The sequence below is a fragment of the Hyperolius riggenbachi genome, chromosome 11 (genome assembly GCF_040937935.1).
Source record: "Hyperolius riggenbachi isolate aHypRig1 chromosome 11, aHypRig1.pri, whole genome shotgun sequence".
NCBI classification, from domain to species: domain Eukaryota; kingdom Metazoa; phylum Chordata; class Amphibia; order Anura; family Hyperoliidae; genus Hyperolius; species Hyperolius riggenbachi.
Genome location: NC_090656.1, coordinates 108,301,827 through 108,327,814, shown reverse-complemented (window position 1 = coordinate 108,327,814; position 25,988 = coordinate 108,301,827). Strand labels below are relative to the sequence as shown.

The 25,988-nt window shown below is 44.6% G+C and overlaps 1 protein-coding gene across 4 annotated transcripts in view; it reads left to right on the top strand.

Moving 5' to 3' along the window:
* SYT12 (synaptotagmin 12) overlaps positions 1 to 25,988 on the top strand; it is a 176,898-nt gene that overhangs the window by 101,054 nt on the left and 49,856 nt on the right. For all 4 annotated transcript variants that reach the window (XR_011024860.1, XR_011024859.1, XR_011024858.1 and 1 more), the window contains one exon: positions 17,299 to 17,514. Coding sequence is in view for 1 of the 4 variants with exons in the window: in XM_068261003.1 (XP_068117104.1) it covers positions 17,299 to 17,514 (216 nt within the window). In the remaining 3 variants the exon portion in view is untranslated. The remainder of the gene's footprint in view (positions 1 to 17,298; positions 17,515 to 25,988) is intronic.

The following is a 25,988-nucleotide window of genomic DNA, read 5'->3' as shown; positions in this document are numbered from 1 at the left end:
GGTCTAGCAGCGAGGCCCAGTCACTTTCCCACCACCCCTGCCCAATCACTTGCCCTGGGGCAGGGATTTGGATGTCAAATGCAGGGGCTTGGAGAGTGTGTATAGCTCCACCCCTTCTTCGGTATGCATTGTCTATGCATGCAGCAGTCAACCGCAATTAGCTCACCCACCACAATTTTTGGCATAGCCACAGCAGTGACAGTATCGGGTGCTGACAAGCATTGGGAGACAGCCAGCCCAGCACATACATTAGGGACTGGGCCTGACAGCCAGCTCAGCACACCATTAGCACCAGGCCAGCCACAGCCAAGCCCAGTACAGACAGCTTTGCAGGTCTAGGTGGTCAAACAACCAGCCACCACCAGCTAGCCAGCACAGCATTACTGCCACCAGCCAGCACAGCACAGAATTGCCACCACCAGGCAGCATAGCATTGCTGCCCCCAGCCAGCACAGCATCACAACTACCAGTCAGCCAGTACAACATTACCACTACCAGCCAGCACATCATCGCTGCCACCAGCCTGCCAGTAGAGCATCACTGCTCATGGATTTTGTGGGGAGAAAACGCTGCCTGATTGTATAAATGTTTTAGTTGTTGGGGAACCTTTGATTAATACTTTTTGGGGATGTAATGCTGCCTATGAGCCCAGGCCCGCTATCTTTAAAGTGTACCCGAGGCGACATATGACATGATGAGATAAACATGTGTATGTACAGTGCAATAATAACCAGGCTGTTTTACTTGGTACTTTGGTACATTGTGGGGTACATAATAAACATCACTGATAGGCAAATTACAGCCATTAAGTTTTCCTGGCAGAATACAACTTCTGAGAGCAGAGGGAGATAAAATACATGAACTATTGACTTTTTTTTAACTCTGGGATACTTAGTAGGCTGGCATTGAGCAAAGGGGAGAAAACATTCAACCTACTTTGTGAATGTTTTAATACAAAGTAAAACCATGAGATACTTAAAAATGTCATTTTTAGTAGTAGGAGCATAAATACAATTGTTTATCTCATCAGTTTATTTTCACCTCAGGTTCACTTTAAGTTACACCGATCCTAAGTTCATTTACATTTGGTCCCACCCATGACCACACCCATGCTACATGGCCATGCCCATTTTTTTTGTTGCACAATGCAAATTAGTACTAATTGGGTGCCCAGGATCTCCCAGGATCCTAGCAACGCCCCTGCTTCTAAGTTTTCTCCTCGGAGATATTTTAACAACTTATTAATAAAAAGCCTTTTAATCCACCAGCGAGCAAAAAAACACTGAAAATAATTTTGATAATACTTTTTCACCTAATTTTTGTTTTTTGTCAATTGAAAAGTGCTAAAAAGTTATTTTAAAGATCACATAAAAAATACTCCCCTATGTGAAACTTTGGAGAAAAGCTAATTGCATATGGGCCTATATGTTTTGTTAATCACCATTCGATTGTCACTGTAACTTACATTATCTATCACTTCTATACTACACCACGGAAGATGATAAAGTCAAATCATTAATAATAATAATGATAACTCAGTACTGGTTGATTGGTGGTTATACATTGCAGGGATTCATGGCAAACCGTATTTCAGCTTATCATATATCACAGAATTACGATATGTACTAAGATTGCGATATGAGTGTGACATATACAGGACATGGCAGCCATTTTAGCTTGTAGAACTTGTGTGGAATCCATCTTGTCCACATTCTGTCTGCTGTTTCCGAAATACCATCACATGTAAAGTGTATGCATTTGCATTCCATTTCCTTTGAAGAGTGCTGTAATGACATTTGAATAGCACCTAGCTAGTAGCCCATTCATTAACTTCAACTAAATGAGGAGACCAGACAGGTGAGGTGTATAGAGACACGAAGTGTATTTGAGTCATTGTCAAAAGAGTAAGCTGGGGCAAATTAATAGTTGTGTATTCAGGCTGCATCTATGTCTGACCTGTGAATACATGTAAAGTGGGAAGCCAGCCCATTTGAGAGGAAGCAGGAAATTAAAGTGTACCTGTAAGAACTAAAAGTGTCCAAGAGAACTCCAATGTTTGGGTTGTCAGCAGGCTGCAGATTTGTACACAGTCCATAAAAATTATCCTTTTTTTCTTATCTGCAACCTCCCAAAAATAAATATTATTTACCAGCTGGACCTTCTTCCTAGCACTTAAATAAAGTGCCAATGGTGTAGAAAAAGCGGATGCAGAGGTTGCGACCGCACTGGGGCCCTTAGGTCAGGGGGCCCCCTTAAGTGTTAACTCTTTATTGGTCCTGTGCTGGTAATGATCCCTTCTACAGATGCTTTCAATAGTGGTAATCATTAACAAACTGTTCCCCTCCTCTGATTACCACATCAGTTGTTATGTATAGAATTCTTGAGGTGACCCAATGTAAAATCTGCAAGGGGCAGTATAATGGAGTCACATTGATTAGAAGCACCCTTATGCGGGCATTATAATGGAAGAGAGGGTGCCACAATTGGATCATTGTAATGGGAACATCATTAAATAATATTAAAAGAGGCTTAGCGTTAAGGGATGCAGAGGTTGTGACCTTACTGGGGACTCTGGACCAAAGTGGCCCACTAGGGTCCAAATGCTGTATTAGCTTTTCATTAGTGCTGTGCTGACAATGATCACCTCTACACGTGCTTTGAATAGTTGTAATAATTTGCAAACTGTTCCTCTCTGTTTAAACATCTCTGACACTGCGGCTGTCCTTGGCAGGTTTTGGTGCTGCATATCAATTGATATGTACGGAGTGCTTGAGGGGGCTCAGTACAAATTACTCACTGGGGAGCAGAGAAGTCACATCTGTTTCCCCTTGAAACAGGAAGCTTCTGCAGGTAAAAATGCAGTTTAAACATTTTTAGTTATGTACCCTGAGACTGAAAAAGGTTCCCCCTACAAGCCCAAATGCGCCCACATAATATCAACATTACATGGTGCAGCAGCGGAGGATGAGGGTGGGTGGCGATCCCGACACATTTTGATCTGAAGAGAGTGAGGCTGTGCCGGATTTTTTCAGGCAACAGCACTACCTAGTGGCAGCGATTTTTACTATGTCGGACTATGTTCAATTTTGGAGCTACGCAAGTCAATGCCAATGTCCGACATAGGAGAGGAAAGGGTTGTATACACTTTTTGCAAGTCATTTAATATCCTTCTCAAATAGAAAAGTTAAGAAAGAAAGCATCGGGCACAGCATCCATAATGCTTTTGTTCCTTAGATTTGCAGCAAGATATAACAGGTGCGTGTCAAAGGAGACCAGCAAGTGGGCGCCAGCCACTAGGGCTGAATGACCAGCCAGGATGGCCCGTTTTGTGTCACTGGTGCTTTCTCATGGCTCGGTCAGAATCCATGACTGAGCTAGGAGAATGTGATAATCATCCCCCCAATCAGAACCTGCAAGTTGCAAAAGTTCCTCAAAGTAATTATCAGCAAGGTCAATATATAGCAGGTGTAATTGACGCACTCACTCCCATGAGGACTTGTCCTGCTGTGCAGAATCCACAACTTGCTGGTCCTGAGTAGTTACATGATATTCACTTTGAATCCGGTGACAACTGTATTAGTGAATTGTGCACCATGTTTTAGAGCTCTCCATTTGGCCCTATTCACCTTTAGGACTTCATATCCCATAATGCCCTGATATTAGTCTTCTTATTGCATGATGCGCTTTAGTGTACTGATCTTGGATGCACCTGTTTACTTTCCTCTTCTATTCCTTTCTAGCACAGTGTTGCTTGGTTTTCTGGAGGTAGGTCTGTCACATGCTGTGGAGGTGGCTTTATTATTTGTCATTATATGTGATGTGATTATTGACTGTAATTCATAGATTTTGTCTGAAATATGATATACTGTATATACTCGAGTATAAGTCTAGAAATGTAGGTCAATACTGAGCACACTGAGTCGTTTGTGTGCTAATAGTGACATTTCCATTTGCAGCAATTTACCCAGTGGTAAGTGACACTTTAAGAACATTGGTCTAAAAGTCTGGGCCACAACAATTAGGAAATACTGGCCTGCATAAAAGGGAATGAATAATTGAAGCACTTGGGGGCCTGGAGGAGGTATTGGCTGCACGTAAGGGACAGCAGGGGTTAATGGCTGCAATACTGTATGCAGTTCAGTCATGAATCCCTCCTGGTCCCCAAGTGTAGCCATTAACTTTGCTGGGTAGACTTATACTTGGGTCAATAAAAAATTCCAGCTTAAGAGGGTTGAATATTGGAGTCGACTTACATACAAAGTCGACTTGTATTCGAGTAAATGTATTTATAAAGATTCTCCTGGAGTTCAGGAAACATTGGCTTGAGTAAATGCACCATTTGGATTTATTGACTCTACACTACTGAATCTGCTTGCTCTTTAGTTTTGGGTACAAAGGAACCATCCAACCTCTGAGCCACTGCACCAACCTGAATATTGCTCTCTTTAGCCCGCAGGTATTTTTACCTCTAGGACAGAATCAATTTTCCTGTCAGCGCTCCTTCCATTCCTTCCATTCATTCTCTAATAGCTTTTTTATAACTTATTATTACTTATCGCAACAAAATGATCTATATCTTGTTTTTTTCACCATCAATTAGGCTTTATTTAGGTGGTTCATTTTGCCAAAAGTTATTTTATTCTAAATGCATTTTAAAGGGAATAAAAAATCATTATTTCTCAATTTTCGGCCATTATAGTTTTAAAAGAAAAAGTTCTGCTGTGCATAAAACCCACACATTTTATTTGTATATTTGTCCCAGTTATTGCAACGTTTATTGTGACATTTAAAATGTTTCTCTAGTACCATGTATGGCGCCAATATTTTATTTGGAAATAAAGGTGCATTTTTTCAGTTTTGTATCCATCACTAATTACAAGCCCATATAGGCAAAAGATAACAGTAATATACCCTCACAACAAACATATTAAAAACAATAAAAATAATATATATATATATATATATATATATATATATATATATATATATATATATATATATATATATATATATACGCGTGCAGCCAGCACAACACCGCTGGAAGTATAGATTAGTCTAGATTGCCTCTGAGCTGCACTTTCTGGACAAATATATTTGTCCAGTTAGGCAGAACTGGTTAAAGAGTGTGGAGAAGTTTCACGAGAACTCACTGAATGGCAATTTGGGACCCTGGCAACGAGTTAGTACTAAGCCAAACTAAACCTAAATACTTTTCCCCCAGTTTAGATAAACCAAGCAAAGGTCAGAGCCTATTATTGGTGTGAAGGGATAGCAAGCAGGGGTGTAACTATGAATCATAAGCCCCCAGCAACACTTCAATAGCTCCCCAAAGTTCCCCTTATCTGTCTCCTCTTGATGCCCCCACAGCCTGGCAGACCACTGACTTGGGGTCACATCAGAAGTGTGGCTATTATGATCCCCAAACCCCATAAAAAGTGCAGCCACAATAACATCTGATCTGAGAGATGGAATCTATACTGGAGGGAGAGTAAATACGTAGGGTCCCCCATAGCTTAGCACCCCCCCCCCCCCTAGTTGCGGGGGCTGCTTCCTCTATTATGACCTGGGAAGCAGACCACTATGAAAAAGTTTTCCTCTAGAGTGAGAATGCGTGGTTAAGTTTTTATTATGGTATTATGGTCTGTGACCCTGTTTGGGAATGTTTACTCACTTCTTGTCCTTCTCAAAATTTAATACAAATTACAAATGACAAGAAATGATAGAGTAAATTTACCTGTTTGGGCAACGGATTGTTTTTGCAACACAATTTTAAATACTCACTGTAAAGGAATGCGGAGATGCCGCCGCGCGGTGTGGCGGCGGGGCGGCTGTCTCCACGTTCAGACCGGCGGTTTCCGCACAGCAGCATGCGTCTGGTTTGTCTGAGCCTTCTAGTGCTCACAGATGGAGAGCTACGCGCACGCGCGCTGGGAGGCAGGACCTTTATGCCAGGAGAAGAGGGATCAGCTGATCAGGTTGGTCAGCTGATCCCAGCGCAGACTGTCATTGGCTGAGTAGCGCTGGGTGGCGCTGAGGAGCGCTGCACTATATATAGATCTCGCTGGTCAGTCTCAGGTTGTCTGCCGTTGCGAATACATACGTGTGAGCACTCAGACCATAGTCAGATCCCACAGTGTGTTAGAACCAGGTGGACCTGGGAATTCACACTTAGCCAGATTACTGTGTTATACTTTAGACCAGTTCCAGGGTGTTGTGACCAAGGACCTCACACCCAAGCTTAGGAATACTGTGTCATTACTGTGTTATACTTTAGACCAGTTCCAGGGTGTTGTGACCAAGAACCTCACACCCAAGCTTAGGAATACTGTGTCATTACTGTGTTATACTTTAGACCAGTTCCTGGGTGTTGAGACCACGGACCTCACACTCTAGACTAGGCCTCTGCTTTATCTGTTATGACCAATTGCTCTCTAGACCTCTCTCCAGCTTTCTGATTTGGTACCAATGCATATCTGCCTACCTGTTGCCAAACCCTGCCTGTACCTGGTTTCCGAATTAGCCTTTTGTCTCTGTACCTTATCTGCTCGTGTGTTGCCGATCTGGCCTGGCCGACCCTTCTGGCTGTCACTCACCCCTTGAGTGCTCAGTCTATCTGTACTAGCAGTGACACTACCCAGCCAAGTGTCAGGTAGCCGCAGAGACCTCCTGTTCCACAGAGAGGCCTCTCGGCAGTCCAGTCAGGGGCTCTCTCCCTTAGGAGTCCTTTGGCTGCAGTATAGTCTGCTTCCCAGTATTGCAGGGACTCACTCGCTCTCAGGTTATCTCTATCCCCTTTCCTAGGAGATAGTTCACACCCAGCCAAGGGCCATCTGCTCCTCAGGTGGTCCATGCTCATTGTTATTTGTGTCTCCCGCCCCACGGGAGACAGCCTACTGTTGCATCAAAACACTTACACTTTATCAGGTGTCCAGAGGTTAGTCATACTTGTATTATTGGTGATTCTGCAGATCATCAATAATCGGGTATGTATCTGTATTGTTGGTGATACTGCAGATCACCAATAATCAGATTCTCTCTGTGTGCTGACACCAATCGTTACACTCACGTTCTTATAGTTTCATTTCTATGAAAAGCAGGTAAAAGAAATGAGGGTGAACTAGAGCTTTATATTCGTATCACCATGGTAGCTTTTGTATCCAGTCAGTTGCTTCCAGACAGTGCAGTCTATCTCCACTGTTTACATCCAAACACAATGTCACGCTGCTGTTTTCTGTGCGCCTGCAGCTTGGATTACCACAGCAGGAGTCACTGATCACTGCTTCATTACAAGCTTAGCCCAATCAATAGAGTAAATGGACAAGAAGGCTGAGGTAGCATTATGGCATAAAACGGTTCTATCTCTGGGGAGATTTAATTAAACTGACCTCGTACTCTGCAAATGTCCTGAGCTGGGCAATTAAAGGGACAAAATTAAATCTGATCTTTAAGGTACAAACGAGTGGAATCAATCAGATAATCTAATATAGTGTGTAAAGCCAGTGCCACAAATACAATAAAATATGCTGAAGGGGGTTTAAAGTTCTAATAGAAATAGCCTCTCTGCTGAACAGAAACTAGGCAATGGTCCCATATAACCATGCTAAGCATACGGTTCCTTAGGCCTGGTTTATACAGATGTTTTTAAAGGTGAGTTAATCATAGGTGTTTCAGTATCCTCTAAAACATGCATGGGTTAGGCTATAGACATTGCCTCAGGGGCGCCACCAGGGTACATGCATGCCTCTTGGGGCCATATTTTTGAGGGGGCCTCTCCAAGCTGGGCTGCCTGCTGTGCCCCATAGCCCCTGCCCCTGCTGGAAAGCGTCCTATAGCCATGGTTACTTACGGCCAGTGTCTCTCACAAGTTATGTGCCACTTGGAGCTAAAAAACCTTAGCTGTACTGTTAAGCACCCTCATTATAAAGAGTGCATACACTTTTTGGGTTTTGGGGACCATAAATTGTCTGCTTGTATACAGTGCCTCATTCAAGTCAATGTAGAGGGAGTTACAATTAATATTACTATTGACCGATTTCTACCACCTACAGCAGCAGGCTGAAACATGGTATACATTTTAAAGACAATTACAGCACATGGTTTAATGGACGATAACATGTCTGTGTAAAGCAGGCCTGGAATTTTCATGCATAAGTGCTACTTATAAGTAAGGCATGAGATTTTGATTTTAACACTTGAACAAGCTTTCCTTAGTGCCCACTGTGATCTGATAATTATAACAGTGATGTGGTGTTTGTAATAATGTGATAGTTAAGCTTGTAATGGTGGTAGTGTGTTGTTTATTGTGATAGCTAGATATGATAAAATGATGCCACGTAAATTCTCTTGTAGGGGAATTCACGGAGAAGCAGGTGACATGGCTGGTCATGATCATGTGATCATGCCTCAGTGTGATCCCTGTTATGATCAGATGATGGCAAGCAGCCATTTAGAGAGTCACAAATCAGTCACACAATCAGATTGCATACTTGTGTCTTTATAAACTCTCCTTGAGGAAAATGTATGTATTAATTGTCTCTAATGGCAACACTTCCGGATTCCTAGAGCAATAATTATCACAGTAGTAACCCAAGCTATACAAGAATGGCTTTATTTTTTGCTTAAAACAACTCTACCTCTATAACAGATCTAGAATTAGAAAGATCAGCTTGCAGACGTTGTGTTGGACATATCTGCCCATAGTGATGGTAGTTTAGAGGACCACTATTGTGAAAATCGTAAAATTTAAAATACATGTAGAAGTACTTTTGTTCTAGTATAAAATGAGCCATACTGTACATTACTTCTCTATTATGTTGCTGTGACTTACAGTAGGAAGTAGAAATCGGACAGAACTGACAGGGTTTGGAGTAGCCCATCTTTTTTCTTTTTTTATTTTGAAACTGCCAAAATAGTGTGCAGCGAGCAGGGAGGCTGGCCAGCATCTTTGCATAAATCTTTTTCAGGGAATGTATTTATAAAGAATAAAAGCCATGCCGAGAATCCTCCATGAAGAGATGGACGAGCCCAAAATCTGTCAGTTCTGTCAGAATTCTACTACTTACCGTAAGTGACAGCAACATAGGAGAAAAGTAATTTAGGGCTCATTCTACTCTGGAAGAAATTTACTTCTTATTTGTATGTGTTTACATGTATTTTACATTTTTTTCACGATAAGCAGGGTTGCTTGGGTAGTACTTTTTAATACCCGCTCGGATTCGGATCCGGGTACCCAGATCCGACCTTGCGGATACCCGAGTGAATTCGGGTATCTGACCAAATTACCCGCGGGTGCCCGACCTATTCGGGTATCTGGATAGAAAAACCGGAAGTGCCATTTAAATAGCTTTAAAAAGGGTTTTTAGGGTAAATGATGCATGTAGCATCATGTTTTTTAAAAGGGAAACACTAATTTATTATTTGGTATTGACATAAAATGAAAAAAAAAAAAAAAAGCTGTCAATTAACATCAGGACTAGGTTCCAGACAGCGGTCGTGCAGCCCACATTGTGTCCAAAGTCCAATCGCACAACTGGGACATGACAGTTTTCAGCCCAGACACCTCCAAAAAATGACACCGCAATTGTGTTTTGGGTTGAATATAGGTGGTGGTATCAGCAGCAGTGGCCTGTGGCACTGTGGCGGTGGGAGCCAGCGCCAGCTTGCTTCAGCCTCTTGAACTCCTCATGCTCAACAACATGTTTTTTGGCCAGATGGGTGATGAAGCTGGAGGTGCCATACTTGTAGGGGTCACAACCTCTGCACATCTGTAGCTTGCACACATTGCATATGGCAAACTTGCTGTCCAATGAGGGCAGAGTGAAAAAACGCCAGATTGGGGAGGTGAAGATTCCCCTGCGGCCTGAATGGGATGCTGTGGCTTTTCTCCCTGTGGCGGTTGGGGGTTAAGTGGTGCGGCTGGTGGTAGCGGCAGAAGGATGTGGTGGGTCCCGCATTCCACGGCCACTGTCTGCAATGCTGATGCTCTGTGCCAAACCCACCGATGCATCCTCAGAGTCAGAGCTGACATCCCCATCCTGTGGATGGTAGTCACGGTCCTTCATCCCATCATCAACATCATACCCTCCTTCCTCAAAACCCAGAACCTCCTCCTCAAACTCCTTGCGGCTAACAGCCCTAAGTTCAATCGTGGCGCCTGGAGCCAAAAGCTCGCTGACTGAGGGTAGGCTGCCTGCTGGGGTCGACACTGACACGGCAGACCTTCTGAGGGTGGCCGTAATGTTGCTCCCTGTCCTCTTGCCCTTGCTACCCCTCCCCCGGCTGCCGGTGCCAGCAGACATAGTACAACTTATACGTGATGATGTCACCAGATGATGTTGGGTACTTTTACTTTAATGAAATCGGGGTTGGACTTTAAATCAAATCAGCACGGAGTGACAGACCGCAGAGTAGAGGACAGACAGTGCACACTATCTGTCTAACTTTCATACTGACAATGCTCAGCACAGCAGCACTGCAGTAATCTGTAGTAAGCTAACACAGTACTACTCTCTCTAACAACTTACTGCAGTACTAACTAACTACCGTATTTTTCGCCGTATAAGACGCACTTTTTCTCCCCCAAAAATGGGGAGAAAAAGTCCCTGCGTCTTATACGGCAAAGGCGGGGAATCCCCAACTTAATAACGCCCGCCGTTCCGAACCGCCGACCCGCCGCCATGTTGGGGATTCCCTGCCTGCTTTCCCCATGCCTGCCCGAGTCTCCTGGCCCCCCTGGATGGAAATGTCAATAGCAGCGGCAACTTACCTTTGGCAGGCTCCTGCGCTGATCCTATATCATCGCGCTGCCCCCCGCTAGCCTCCTCTGCCTCCCCCCTCTGTATCTGCCCCCCCCCGGGTGAAGGAATAAGTAGCGGTAGCATACCTCCGCAGTGCGCCCGCGATGATTGCAGACGTCCGTCTTCAGGGCACTTCTCGCTCTAGTGGCCGGCTTTGAACTGCGCGTCATCAGTTCAAGCCGGTCACTAGAGCGAGAAGTGCCTGGAAGACGGACGTCTGCAGTCATCGCGGGCACACTGCGGAGGTAAGCTACCGCTACTTATTCCTTCACCCGGGGGGCCAGATACAGAGGGGGGAGGCAGAGGAGGCTAGCGGGGGGGCAGCACGATGATATAGGATCAGCGCAGGAGCCTGCCAAAGGTAAGTTGCCGCTGCTATTGACACTTCCATCTGGGGGGGCCAGGAGACGCAGGTGGGAGGGAGGAAGGCTGGGGGGGGGGGGAAGGGGACATATGGGGGGCACTGGAGGACATATGGGGGGCACTGGAGGACATATGGGGGGCACAGGAGGATATATAGGGGCACAGGAGCACACATGAGGACACACAGGAGGACACATGGGGGGCACAGAAGGACACGTGGGGGGGGGGGGCACATGAGGACACAGGACACATGGGGGGCACATTAGGACACACAGGAGGACACATGGGAGGTACAGAAGGACACATGGGGCACAGGAGGACACATAGGGGGCACATTAGGACACAGGAGGACACATGGGGGGCACAGAAGGACACATGGGGGCACATGAGGACACATGGGGGGCACATTAGGACACACAGGAGGACACATGGGGGCACAGGAGGACACATGGGGGCACAGGAGGACACATGGGGGGCACATTAGGACACACAGGAGGACACATGGAAGGCACAGAAGGACACATGGGGGCACAGGAGGACACATAGGGGGCACATTAGGACACACAGGAGGACACATGGGAGGCACAGGAGGACACATGGGGGCACAGGAGGATACATGGGGGCACAGGAGGACACACAGAAGGACACATGAGGATATGGGGGGCACAGGAGCACACATGAGGACACACAAGGATATGTACAAGACGCTCCTGGAATATGGACGCACCAGGTTTAGTATTTTTTTTCCCTGAATTTTGCCCTCTAAACCTGGGTGCGTCTTATATTCCGGAGCGTCTTATATGGCGCGAAATACGGTATATAATACAATACAATAACACAGTAATCCTATTCCCTAACCTATACTGTCCTGCTGGCCTGCACAGCACACACAGACACAGACAGGACCTAACTGAGTGAATGAAATCAAACAATTACACTAGCTAGCTAAAAAAAAATAGAACAATAGTGTAATGAAGGTGTTTAGCACTCAAAGCTTTAGGTTTATTACTGTATACAGGCAGCACTTGCTAAGCCAACAGCACTGGAGCAAGTCTGTCAGTGACCAGCCAGCCAGCCAGCCACACAAGCAAGGACGATCTGTCTCATCATGCCAGCCCTCCTTATTACACAGGGGGCTGGCCAGGGTTCCCTTCTGTGATTGGGTGCCAGGGCTTAGGCTGGGAGGCCTCTGATTGGCTCAATGAGGTCAGGTGGGGCTGGCCAGAGTTCCCCTCTGTGATTGGTTGCTAGGGCTTCTGCTGGGAGCCCTCTGATTGGCTGGGAGCCCTCTGATTGGCTCAATGACATCATCTCCCTTGTTACAGTACCCAGATCCAGATACCCGTCGGATATCCGCGGGTATCTGGATTATGCGGCCAGATACCCGCATAGAGCTATCCAGATATTGACCCAGGTATCTGGGATCTGGATCCGACCCAGATAGTGTAAAAATGGTCGGGTACCCGGGTTTACCCGGGTACCCGGATCTGGATGAGCATCCCTGACGATAAGTGGTCCTTTAACTACTTGAAGACCGCCTCACGCCAATGGGTGTGGCCGCGGCGGCAGCCCCAGGACCACCTAATGCCAAGTGGCGTCAGGTCCTGGAGCCGGCTACTGAAGGAGATCGCGCGCAGGGTGCGCGCTTCTCCTTCTCGGGGGGCGGAGCTCCACCCCGTTTTCTATCTCCGAGCGGCTATTGCCTCTCGGGAGACTGTTAGACGGCGTGATCGGCGTCTATTTACACAGTACAGCGCTGCGATCAGCAACAGCACTGTACTGGGGACAGCCGTGTGACACGGCTGTCCTCCTGGGGCACAAAAGAACGATCGGCAGTGATAGGCTGATAGGCGATCGCTGTGATAGGCTGGCTGAGGGAGGGAGGCTGGCTGGGGGAGGCAGCAGAAATGTTTTTTTTTTTTTAAATAAAATGACAATATAAATAATATTTATATTAATATAAATAAACACAACAGAGCTCTGTTGGTGGGGAGAAAGGGGGGGGGGGGGGTCACTCGTGTGCTGTGTTGTGCAGCCCTGCAGCTTGGCCTTAAAGCTGCAGTGGCCCTTTTAGTATAAAATAGCCTGGTGTTTAGGGGGGTTTAGCACTGTGGTCCTGAAGTGGTTAAAGAAAGAAGCCAATTTAAATACTTGCTTTTACCTGTTATTTATGTTAAGGAATATGAACAATGCTAAAATGCTGCATTCCTGCAGCAGAACGAGGGCTTTATACCCACCAAATTCCCAGGGCAAAATTCCATGACTTTCCAGGTCGAGGATTTTGCTGCCCAGGGAGAAAGAGCTTTGTGCTGTAGCTCTGCCTCTACTGGAGTCAATCTCCGTGCGGATCTCCGCCTCTCCCTGCCCCTCTCAGTGAAAAAAAGATTGAGAGGGGCGGTGATCAGCAGAGATTAACTCCAGTGGAGGCAGAGCTACAGCACAAAGCACTGCCTCTACCAAGAAGCGCTCCTCGATTTTTGCCCCAGGGATTTGGGGGATATACAGTAAGGCCCTCGTTCTGCCATAGGAATGCTGTGTTTTAGCACTACTCATATTCCTTAACTCATACTCCTCCCCCCCCCCCCCCCATTGTATGCCAGTTAGTTGGGACTTCCCGTTGCCTGAGTTCTAGATAATGGGGACTTTTCTGTATAATGTATTCAGTGAGAATTTGTCTCTTTTTTCACTTTCTGCTTGTGTGCAGCTGAAGCACTGCCAGGAATAAGGAAACATAAACAAGATGATTTAATCACTTCTTCAACTTCAGATTCAGATATTGGCTCCCACTGAAGAGAGAAAGAGCTGTGTTTAACTGTTTGAATGCTGCTCCGCTTCCAAAATTGTCTTTCTGGTAGTAGGTTTTATGCTGTAAATAATCATTTAAAGCAAAGAAATGCTGAGTTTTAAGGAGTCCAATGATAAAGTAGGTAAAAGGGCACATACAGCGCATACATAAAAAGGGTGCCGCATAGAGAACAATGTTATTAGCAGGTTGCAGCAGCAACCACAGTATAATAAGAGCATTTTTTTGTAACTCTTTTATTAACAAGAAGAGAGTGGTACGATATACAGGTGGAAAATTGCATAAGGACAACAAGATGGCTTGCTCAGATAAGGAACAAATAATCACATTCCATAATAACCACTTCAGGTGGCCAGTCATTGTTCACATACACATTGCATGATTGAAAGAGCCACAGAAAGAAAGGATAAACCATATAAAAATTCTTGTCTCTCAACATACTCTCTGACTATGGCAATAAAGAACAACAGAAACTAAAAAATCTAAAGAAAAAATAACAACAAGAAACAACACATTTGGGTATGCTGTGATTGAGGGTTAGACATTGGTAGAGGGCGAGTTAAGGGTTAGGCGTGGGAGGGGGGGGGGGGGGGGGTTAAGGGTTAGGCATTGGTAGATGGCAAATTAAGGGTTAAGCATCGGTTGAGGGAGGGTTACGGTTTAGGCATCGGTACAGGGTGGGTTAAGGGTTAGGCATCGGTTGAGGGAGGGTTAAGGTTTACGCATCGGTACAGGGAGGGTTAAGGGTTAGGCATCGGTAGAGAAATGGTTAAGGGTTAGGCATCGGTACAGGGAGATCTTAGTGTTAGACACTGGTAGAGGGAGGTCTTAAATTTAGGCATCGGTAGAGAGAGGGTTAAGGGTTAGGCATCGGTACAGGGAGATCTTAGGGTTAGGCATTGGTAGAGGGAGATCTTATGTTTAGGCATCGGTAGAGGGAGGGTTAAGGGTTATGGATCGGTACAGGGAGATCTTAGTGTTAGGCACTGGTAGAGGGAGATCTTATTTTTAGGCATCGGTAGAGGGAGGGTTAAGGGTTAGGCATCGGTACAGGGAGATCTTAGGGTTAGACATCTGTAGAGGGAGATCTTAGGGTTAGGCATCGGTAGAGGGAGGTCTTACGGTTAGGCATCGGTAGAAGGAGATCTTAGGGTTAGGCATTTATAGACAGGGGAGGGAGGGTTCAAAATATTTTACGGAATTAAGTAGTATTGGTAATTTTACCGATATTCTACTAGCAGCAATATCCAGCACCCTTTTTTTTAACAAAATGTATGCCTCTTATGAATACCAAATAATGTGTTATTGATTTTAGCCCTGTTTTAAGATATCTGAATGCCATTGCTATTGTTTACATAAATAAGAAAAAGATTCATGAAATACTTTTAGAAGCACAAATTTCAGGCACGGATCAGCACACATTACAGTTTGTGTGCTATTAGCATAGGCACAGAATAATTATATAAGTAAGATCTTTTAATGTTCACACCGGGAAAACATGCTAGTTATTTAAATCAACGTTAGGTCCATAGTCCATTACTGATCAGGACTCCATTTTTTTTTTAGACATTTTAAAGAGGACCTAAACTCTTCCACAGGAAAGAAGGAAAACATAGAGAAATCTACCCTGTGTGTATTTATAGACAACAGCCTGTCTCTTATCTGCTAGGAATGAGCCACTTTAATTTGAGCTGTCATCTTTTTCTTAACTGTGCCGCAGGTGTGCCGTTCAGACAGCCTATATGTAAACATGTTTAACCCTTTCTGTGCTCCCAGCAAACCCGGAAGTAGCTACACTGCAGCATCTCTGAAAGAGCTCTATAAGCTGTAACAGGGAAATGTTTTTCTGTAAAGGTTATTATGCCGTTGCTTATCTTTTAGAGCAAAGAGGAGGTCCTCAGTTTAGGTCCGCTTTAAAACCATTTAACCACTTTACCCCCGCGCGTACGTATTTCTCCGCCCCTTTTTCCATCCTTTAAAAACCAGGGACGGAGAAACACGTACTTTCCGCGTTCCCGACGCTGTCCGCGCTCCCGCTCGTAAACACGCCGCCCGCCGCTAGTAAAACCGCCGCCGCCCGCTCGCCCGGAGATCAATGAACGGGAAAATCCATTCCCGTTCGTTGATCTAAGCCCCACAATGACCCGCTGCTCTCCTATGGGCAGCGCGATCATTGTGAGAAGAAACTCACGTGTCCAGCCTCCTTATTCTTCCTCCAAGCTTCCGGAAGGAGGCTTGGAGGTCGCAATAAAGCAAAAAGTTACTGTGGCCATCTTGTGGCCAAATAGTAAACTACACCCTACACATTTTTCACATACAAATAAATGACTTTTACACAAAAAATTAACTCATTACCTCCCACACTCCCCATTTTTTTTTTTTTTTGTAATTAAAAAAAAATTCAAAAATTTACAATTAAAAAAAATACATAATTAGTTACCTTAGGGACTGAACTTTTTAAATATTTAAGTCAAGAGGGTATAACACTGTTACTTTATAAACTATGGGCTTGTAATTAGGGATGGACGCAAAACTGAAAAAAATGCACCTTTATTTCCAAATGAAATATTGGCGCCAAACATTGTGATAGGGACATAATTTAAACGGTTTTATAACCGGGACAAAAGGGCACATAAATTTCATGGGTTTTAATTACAGTAGCATGCATTATTTAAAAACTATAATGGCCGAAAACTGAAAAATAATTTTTTTTTTCCCCACATTTTTCCTATTTTCCCATTAAAACACATTTAGAAAAAAATAATTCTTGGCATAATGTCCCACCTAAAGAAAGCCTAATTGGTGGCGGAAAAAACAAGATATAGTTCATTTCATTGCGATAAGTAATGATAAAGTTATAGACGAATGAATGGAAGGAGCGCTGAAAGGTGAAAATTGCTCTGGTGGTCAGGGGGTAAAACCCCTCAGTGGTGAAGTGGTTAAATGTACTAAGAGCCTAACCTTTCCTGTTTATCCTATGAACCTAGTCATACTTGCAGAAGCTTGCTAATCTTTCCAGGCAAATCTCATGCCCAGATGAACATCAGAACAAACCACTGCTTCATTGTGACTTGACAGATTCATTTTGAGGCTTCTCAAAACAGATGCAGAAGGAAAAACTGGAGGGTGACAGACTTATTTATAGCTGTTGTCAGTGCAGGATCACTGCTGTAGACTGCAGGCAAAGAGTTGATAAAGCATAACTGGTTTACCTTGTTTCAAAAGCATAAGTGGCATATTATGAATTTTGCAGAGAGAACTCAATATTTTCCAATGCACGGTGATTCCCATTAAGGCATTCTTTCATAATATCTGCTCTGCATTTTGTTCTGACAGATACAGAGAAATGCATATTCCGTCCTGTTTGATGAGAGGTTTTCCATTCCCCTGGATCCGCTGGCGCTGGAGGAGAACAGCCTCAGGTTCGCTATTTTTGGAATAGATGGAGATGAAAGGAATGTCAGCACAGGAGTAGCAGAGCTGAAGCTATCAGACCTGGATTTGACTGTGCGTCCATTTAATACCTGGATATACCTGCAAGATGTTAATAAGGTATTGCTGTACGACTCACTTATGGGATCAATTATTATGTGTTTTTGGCACCTTTTTTTTTTTTTTTTAAACTACATTAGAAAACTTGACAAAACCAACTACACAGTCCCCTGCTTACAAATGACTCGGGTTACAATGTTTCAGAGATACAAACAAAGGTAAAGCTTATAAAAAAAAAGTACCTAAAAACAGCACCAGAACAGACCATATAGATAGACAGTATATAATCAAGACTTTACTGGAGACATTTGAAGAACGAAATAAAAACAATTAAAAACACCAATAGTGAATTTTTCCTTGAAGTGTTTTGGTTTGTTTAGTGACGTGGGTGTTGATTTCAATCATTGGACCCTTGTTTTATTCCCTGGATGGCTATACCTCTAATATATATTTTTGTACACAAATATATTTATATCAATTTTTTATTGATTAATATTATCGGATGGATCCCGGTTTTGCTCCCGCTTTGTTTCACCTGTTGGTGAATTTTTCATTGTTTTTTTGGTCTTCAGATGTGTTCATGCATTGTGTTCAAGTCTTGATTATACAGCCAGGTCCATAAATATTGGGACATTGACACAATTCTAACATCTTTGGCTCTATACACAACCACAAACGAACATGATATACTTTAACTGCAGGCTGTCAGCTTTAATTTGAGGGTATTTACATCAAAATCAGGGGAACGGTGTAGGGATTACAACAGTTTGCATATGTGCCTGTGTGGAGGCCCTGTACTCCAGCATATCACAAACGAAGGGAGTAGAGGCGGTGGGTAGATTTCTTTCTGAAATGGAGACTGGAGCCGAGGAACATAACCGATTTTTATTGGAGTTGTTGTCATTCATCCTCGAGAACAACGTGTTTGTCTACGATGGGTGCCACTTCCTCCAGGTGCAGGGCACGGCTATGGGAACCACGTGTGCCCCCTCGCTGGCGAACCTGTACCTGGGGGAGTGGGAACGACACATTTTTGGAAATTACTCGTTGGTCATGTACCTGTGCCACATTGTTTCGTGGCACAGGTACATAGACGATATCTTGGTCTTTTGGACCTGATCTGTTGAATGATTTTGTGATGACATTGAATCAAAATAATTTTAATCTGAGATTCACTATGAATAGTGATTTTTCGTCTGTACCCTTTTTAGATCTAAGGATTATCATCAATCCTGATGGGTACATTAATACACAACTGTTCCGTAAGGAGACGGCCACGAACTCCTTTTTGAGAGCCGACAATCATCATCCACAAGACACAATTCGCGGTATTCCCGTGGGCCAATATTTGAGAGTTCGTCGAAATTGTTCTAATGAGAAGGACTTTGAAAGAGAGGCTAAATTATTACGAGCCCGGTTTCGGGAAAGGGGCTATAAGAATAAGTGGCTCAAAAAAGCATATAAAAGAGCAAAAAATACCCCATGCTCTAATTTATTAAACATGAATAGAAACAACAAAACAAATGTGAGAGGTGTTTTGGAACAGACTGCCAGCTTGAACGAGGAGGTCCGTCTTGTTACTCGGTACAATAACCAGGAAACAAATATTTACAATATCCTACAGAGACATTGTGTCACGATTGTGGAACTTTCCCCGTGATCAGCGCACAACGCGTGCACTGACACGGCGGAGATCCTCCACAAGCGTATAATTTGCAGGAACCCAGCAAAAGGTGCTACGCACCTGTAGAGGGAAATTCCTGTCGGCAGATGGCGCTGGGGAGTGCAGAGGAACCAATCCTCTGTACCTCCACAAGTGCCAGACAGGAATTGTACGAAGCGCAGAACGCAATCGCAAGAGAGGCGATTGCGAATGAGATTGAGCAAAAGGGATAGGTTGTATGTGTGTGCGCCAATCCAGTCGCCACTCCGCGACCGCGCACACACAACAGCAGATACGAAATAGGAACGCGATCGCGAGAGGTGCGATCGCGAGACGTGACACAAGGCAGAACAGAATAGAATACGAGGGTAGCAAAGGCACAGCAAATACAATAAGGAGATATGGAAAATAACAACGCTAGCTAACCGCGAACACCGCACTCATTCGCAACAGTGCACGCGGTTATGCGCGATCTCCACGTGATAAGCACAATAGAGACAAGCACGCCTAACTAACCATAAACAGACAAACATGAAACAGGGGACGCGAGCGCTTGCTTAACGGTTACCTCACCGAGCCTGTAGCAAGCGCAGCGGACAAGACAGACACACGAAAAACAAGAACTAGGCAGGAAGGATCCACCGCTCTTCCGCCAGAGCAAGTGTGATCCAAGCAGGAACACAGATCAGAAAGATCCACAGCCGCTAACGCTAGCGGCTAGTGCGATCTCAGCAAGACAGAACGATTCGCTATCAACCGCCGCTGGTGACAGCGCAATCGCGACCGACAAGACAGAACAGAAGGATCCCCAGCGCTCGCACAAAGTAGCTAGCGCGATCCCAGGAGACAGAACAGAAGGATCCCCAGCGCTAGCACAAAGTAGCTAGCGCGATCCCAGAAGACAGAACAGAAGAGATAGCTGGTAACAACCGCTGCACCAGCTATACTCCAAGAACATAGATCAGAACCATTTCCTGTCAACCACCATAGGGACAGGACAATGGCAAACAGGCAAGACAAGACAGAACAGGCAATACAGATAATACAACCTGACTGGGCTAGAAGGGGAGCCTAAAGCAACCCCCAGGAATTAACTATACTAGATAGCAATGGCTGACACTCCAGCAGTGTCCATCAGGAACTGAGCATGGAAGGGAAATGACCAGCGAAGCATTCTGGGAAACATAAAGCTCTTATAGTGCCAGTCATCAAAGAAGGCAGGTAGGGGATTTGCATAACGAATGTATGCAAATTCCCCAGCAAGAGAACAGAACAGAAACTTGCAATGGAAAGACAGGTCTCTGTTCCAGAGACCTGCAGCCCACAGACTAGAGGAATGGACAAACAGCTGTCTGCCTGTGCAGCCAGCTGAGCGGATCATCACAGTACCCCCCCTTCTAGGGATGGATTCCAGACATCCCTCAAGACTGGTAACATCACAAAACTCTAACTGAAGACTCATGAAGGTCAGGACAGCCCGACAAGGCCCAATTCCAGAGTCAGTCCATCCGAAACCGACCTCATCAGAAGCAGAAGCCACCGAAACATGCCCATCAGCACTGCAAGTCTCAGCGCAACACCCATCAGGACTGTGGACACCAGAGAAGAAGCCATCGACACCCTCCAGACAATACCCACCACCTTCCAAGGAGCGTCCAAGAATACCAAACCTGCCGCAATACCTGTTCGAAGTGTCCCTTACAACACCAAAGCCATTGCTGATCGCATTCAGGGCACCAAGCAAAACTTTTCCCGGAATCTCCCAGAACGCCTTGAAGCTCCGCAGAGATCCCAAGAAGCCAGAACGCTCACCAGGCTCACATGGGGAACCACCAAGAACCCCTATGGAACCTATGATCATTCCAGACTCAAAATTAGCAGGACACCCATCAAGATCAGGACTTTCAGGGACCACTTCTGGGCATGCAAGCAGGCAGGCTATATCAGAACATGTCTCCACAGAGGAAGCATCTGAGTACGCTGGTAACCGAGGCACACTTGGGCTTTCTGGGTCACAGAGCACATCGGGGTACACTAGTACAGGAGAAACCTCAGGACATGTCGGGGAACTGCCAACCTCAGAGTCCGACACGACAAGACCAAAACCAGTACCGGGCAGAAAATCATCACGAGTAAAGATCACAGGTACTGGTCTTTCAAAAGAAGACTCGGATTCAAATTCAGAATTTTCTGTAACTGTAATATCATCATTGACTACACATGAATGAAGCTCCACAAGAGCTGCAAAAGTAGTCAGCAAGGCAGCAATGCCTATTGAAGTGGGCAACACCTCAGAAGGACCTGGGGGGCAGGAGACATCTCCCACAAGTTCTGCACCCCTTGGGAGGAACTCGGAGACCTTTAGATCATCGAACAAGACCTCAGGAACATCATTTTTCAAGTTGTCTAAGAAGGATTCTGTACTATCCATGTTACAGGGCAAAACTGGAACTTTATTTTGAGAACAGGGCAGATGTCCCAGGGAAGGTTCCACCATAAACTGAGACTGAATTTCATCATCATGAGTGGAACGTACAGGAATATTCACTGGACCACACACTGACTCCCTAACTTTAATCTCACTGCACCCAGAACTCTGCGTAGTAGTCAAACTAGCTTGCAATTCCAAAACTGCAGAAAGACAGGTAAAAATAGCAGCAATACCTAGACGAGCCTCTAGGGGCAGGGCAGGAGATATTGTACAAGGCAATATTGACTCATCCCGAGTACTGGGTGGAGAGTCAATACTTTCTTCAGAATCAGACTCGCAAATGTCAATGCAAGTGGACATCATGCCTTCATTCATGGTACAGGGCAGGTTCAGAGAAAGCTTCTCTGGACAAGGCAAAGAAGCTTCAGCATCAGATTCGCAAAACCGAAGCGCTGTCTCATTCTTAGATTCGGCTAACAATGTCGAATCCGAGGAGTCAGAACGCAAAATTTGCGGATCCAAGATCGCTTTAGGTTGCGAAACTGACGCTTCCATATCGCAAACTTCTGCGATCTGCGGAGCAGACTGCAAGGCATCTAGGACAGAAACACTGGAGCAACTGTCATCAGGCAACAGGCCTGCACAGGTGCGAACAGGGTGAGACAGAAACTCATTTGCAGAAGAAATGGCGACATCAACAGGATAAACTTTATTAGGCATAATAATTTTACTTTTGACGCTGCATAGTCGAGAAATTTTCCCCATAGCAGGGTCACAGACGGAAGATCTCAAAGATCTGTTTCTAAATGACAAAGGATCCCACACATCCTTGAGGAAACCGGCAGACTCATGCCGATCACAATCTGCAGGAACATCCGAGAAACAGGCATCAGATCGCACAGATTCAAACTGCACACTGTCATTCATTTCAGATTGCACAAAGTCAAGACTCTCATGCTTTACCCCAGAAAGGCAGGAACAATCATCCGACAATGATGTCTCTTTATTGGAATCAATTGGTTGGTGTGTGTGCAACTCATCCAAAATCGTTTGCCATACATAGATCACCAGATCCACATCATCCTTGTCACATTCATCGGAATCAATCAGAAGGTACATAGAATCGAGACAAGCATTCAAGACATCTTCGCTTTTTGCGATGTAAAAATCGCAAAAGGCTTTCCAATCAAAATCGAATTCTTCCAGCAAGGCCCCAATATCCCAGGAAGCAAATGGGGGTTCAAACAGGCCAGTATCCAAATAATCTCCATAGGGGTGGAGTTCAGGAACAAGAACAGATTTTTTAACTGCTTTAATGTAGTGTGCGATCCTACCTATAGCAGGATCCACATAAGCTTTGGATTGGGGCAAAAAACCTGAAAACTGATCAGCAGATGCATTATAAACATCATTATCATACTGCATGGTTTTGCCCATTTCAGACTTGACATAAATAACCTCTTTATTTGTGGTTGCTGGGGGCAACGGATCTTTCCGCTGGGAAGCCTTCCTAGATCTTTTACGTTTAGACTTAGAGGCTTTGGATGGCTGCTTTGTGGATGAAAGAGTAGATGGAACAGCTGATTGAGCTGCTGACAACAACTCATTAAGGGGGTATGGTAATTGAGGTAATCTCAGCCAATTGTGAATTAAAAAGGCCAAGAATTCCAGGGGTCTTTGACTCAGGGTGGTATGATTTAACACATCATAACCCCACATTGACATTTCGCCCCCCAACAGAATGTAGACCATTTGGGGGGCCCAGGTAGACACTGGGGTGCATTGGAATTCAGGGTTCGCTAACAGTTTCATACACTCAGACAAAAATTCGTCTGCTGATTCAGGTTCAAGTTTTTTAAATCTCTTAAAGGTACAAGAGCCATATTCGACAAAATCGTACAAATCGGAAATTCCGTCTACACTGGGGTTTTGGGTTGGCTGGTGTTACGATTCATACTGTATCATCTCCTGCCTGCTGGTGGTGGTATTGAGTTGGACTGCCCTGGACTTCCACTATCCACCAGCAGGTGGCTTATCATTACATTTAAGGACTTGCAGTTCTTTGTATGGCCTGCAGAGGCCTCTAATGTGTCTCTGAGCAATTACCACCAGATGCTTCCTATTACATGGACTATATAAGTCTGCCTCTTCCTGCAAGTCATTGCCAGAACTTCCTTGTTACAGGTCTGAGTCTCTGGTCACCCCTGTTCCTGATACCTGGTTTCTTGTACCCTGCCCTGTGATCTGTTTATCTGCTACTGAACCTCTGCTTGTCCTGACTCTGCTTATGCTTACCCCTCTGTACCTTGTATGTATCTGATTACCTGTTGCTGACTTTATTCCGTTTTGACCTGTCTTTGCCTGCTCCTTTTGATACCGCGTTGTTGTATATAATTGCTTGTACATATATATCTCGTGCACACCGTTTGTAAATAGATAGTTAGATAGTTAGGGGTTATATATTTTGTCACTGCTTCCCGGGTTATTTGTGTATATATTGTGTGCTGTGCATATATGGTATGGTATTTACATTCACGCTTGTATGTATGCTTGCATTATTGCATTTGCAATAAAACATTATTTTTGCACCTTAATTCCTGGTTCCAGTGTCTGTATACTGCAAACTGTGGTCAAACCCTGTTTCTCCGTTCAGGCCCCTGACAGTAAGTTCTGGCCATATATACACTGACCACTGCAGCTATACTGCACACTGATACCTGGCTGTTCTGTCCAAAAATGGATCTGCAACAAATTGATTATTATGCATTGCTTGCTGATGAGGATAAAGCTGAGTGTCGTGCAGTTTTTGCTGATTTCTCTAAAGCTGAATTGCAGCAGCTGATTAGCCAGACATATAGTTATGTCAAATTAGGAATAATTCGTACACAAGATATTGAAAGTTTAGCCAGGATCTGGAATGATCTTGCATACCCAAAAATGACAAATATTTGCATGCAACCTGATTCTGACCAAGGTGTAGTCAGTGATTATGATCCACCGTTTGACAATTATGCCATAGAAGCTCTGATTAACTTGTTTGAGGATGACAGGGAATATTTTCTTGATCATTACTCAAACAAAGGTAAACAGAGCGTGCAGGCTTGCATAGATTCCCTCCAGTCCCTGATCACTCAGGGTATATGCAAGTATGGGAAAGCCTCCCTTCTGCTAAATGCATGGCAGAGAATTATCTCTGCAGGTTCCACAGCTCCTGCCTTACCTGTTATAAGTCCTGTCCAGGTTGATTTTACTTCTGAACAAGTTAACATGTACTATAGTTATTTGAAGAGAGACAGAAAAGCATTTTTTGACTTTTACATTAAGCAAAGCTTTGCATTTGTCTCTGGATGTAAATGTGCGGTTGAGAGTCTATTGTCTGACAGAAAATGTAAGCCTGAGTCAGCCCATGCTTTGATCAATGCATATTCAGAAATCTTGTCATTATGCACACCTCCTGTTAACCCTCTGAATGCCACTCACTCCCAGCCCACTGCAGTTAAACAGCTGCAAAGTCAGTCTCCCAGCAAAGAAGAATTTAATTTTATTTTTGACTCTGAACTGATTGATGATTTGTTTGATTTTCTGAGAAAGGATAGAGAAGGATTTATTAAGTATTACTGTGACAAAAGTGAAGGTTTTGTGTCTGCCTGTATACGTGCAACTGAGACATTGATTGCGCATAGGCTTTGCAAGTATGAATCCGCTTCTGCCTTAATTGCTGCCTATTTAGAAGTCCTGCCAGTAAGAAATTCTTCAGTTAACCCTCCGAATGTCTGTCACATTCAGAATCCTCAGCCCACAGCTACTAAACAGCTTAAATGCCAATCGCCCATTACAAAACAATTTGATTTCATTTTTAACTCTGATCAGATTGATCACTTATATGGTTATTTAAAGAGAGACAAACAAGGGTTTTATGAATCTTACTTTGAGAAGGGGGAATTGTATGTGTCTGCCTGTGTTCGTGCAACCGAGTCATTGATGCTGCATAAGCTCTGTAAGCGTGAATTTGCTTCTATGTTGATTACTGCCTGGCGTGAAATTCTTTCTTCCTGTTTCCACTCTCCTCCTTCTGCTCATTCTCCATGTATCTCTTCTTGTGTCCAGAACTCAGAACCTGCAATAGTTAAAAAACCTGTAAAATCAGCAACATTACAAACCGCTATCAGATCCACACCTTGGTCCTGGCAGTATCCAGTTATATCAAGAGAACCTGCTGTTCCAGTTTCCAGAGTGGTCACCAAAACCAGACGCAAATACTTTCCTACAGCTTCCATTACTCCAGTCATCTCACCTTCCGTACAGCCTCCAGTCATCTCGCCTCCTGTGCAGCCTCCAGTCATCTCGCCTCCTGTGCAGCCTCCAGTCATCTCGCCTCCTGTGCAGCCTCCAGTCATCTCACCTCATGTGCAGCCCCCAGTCATCTTACCTCCTGTGCAG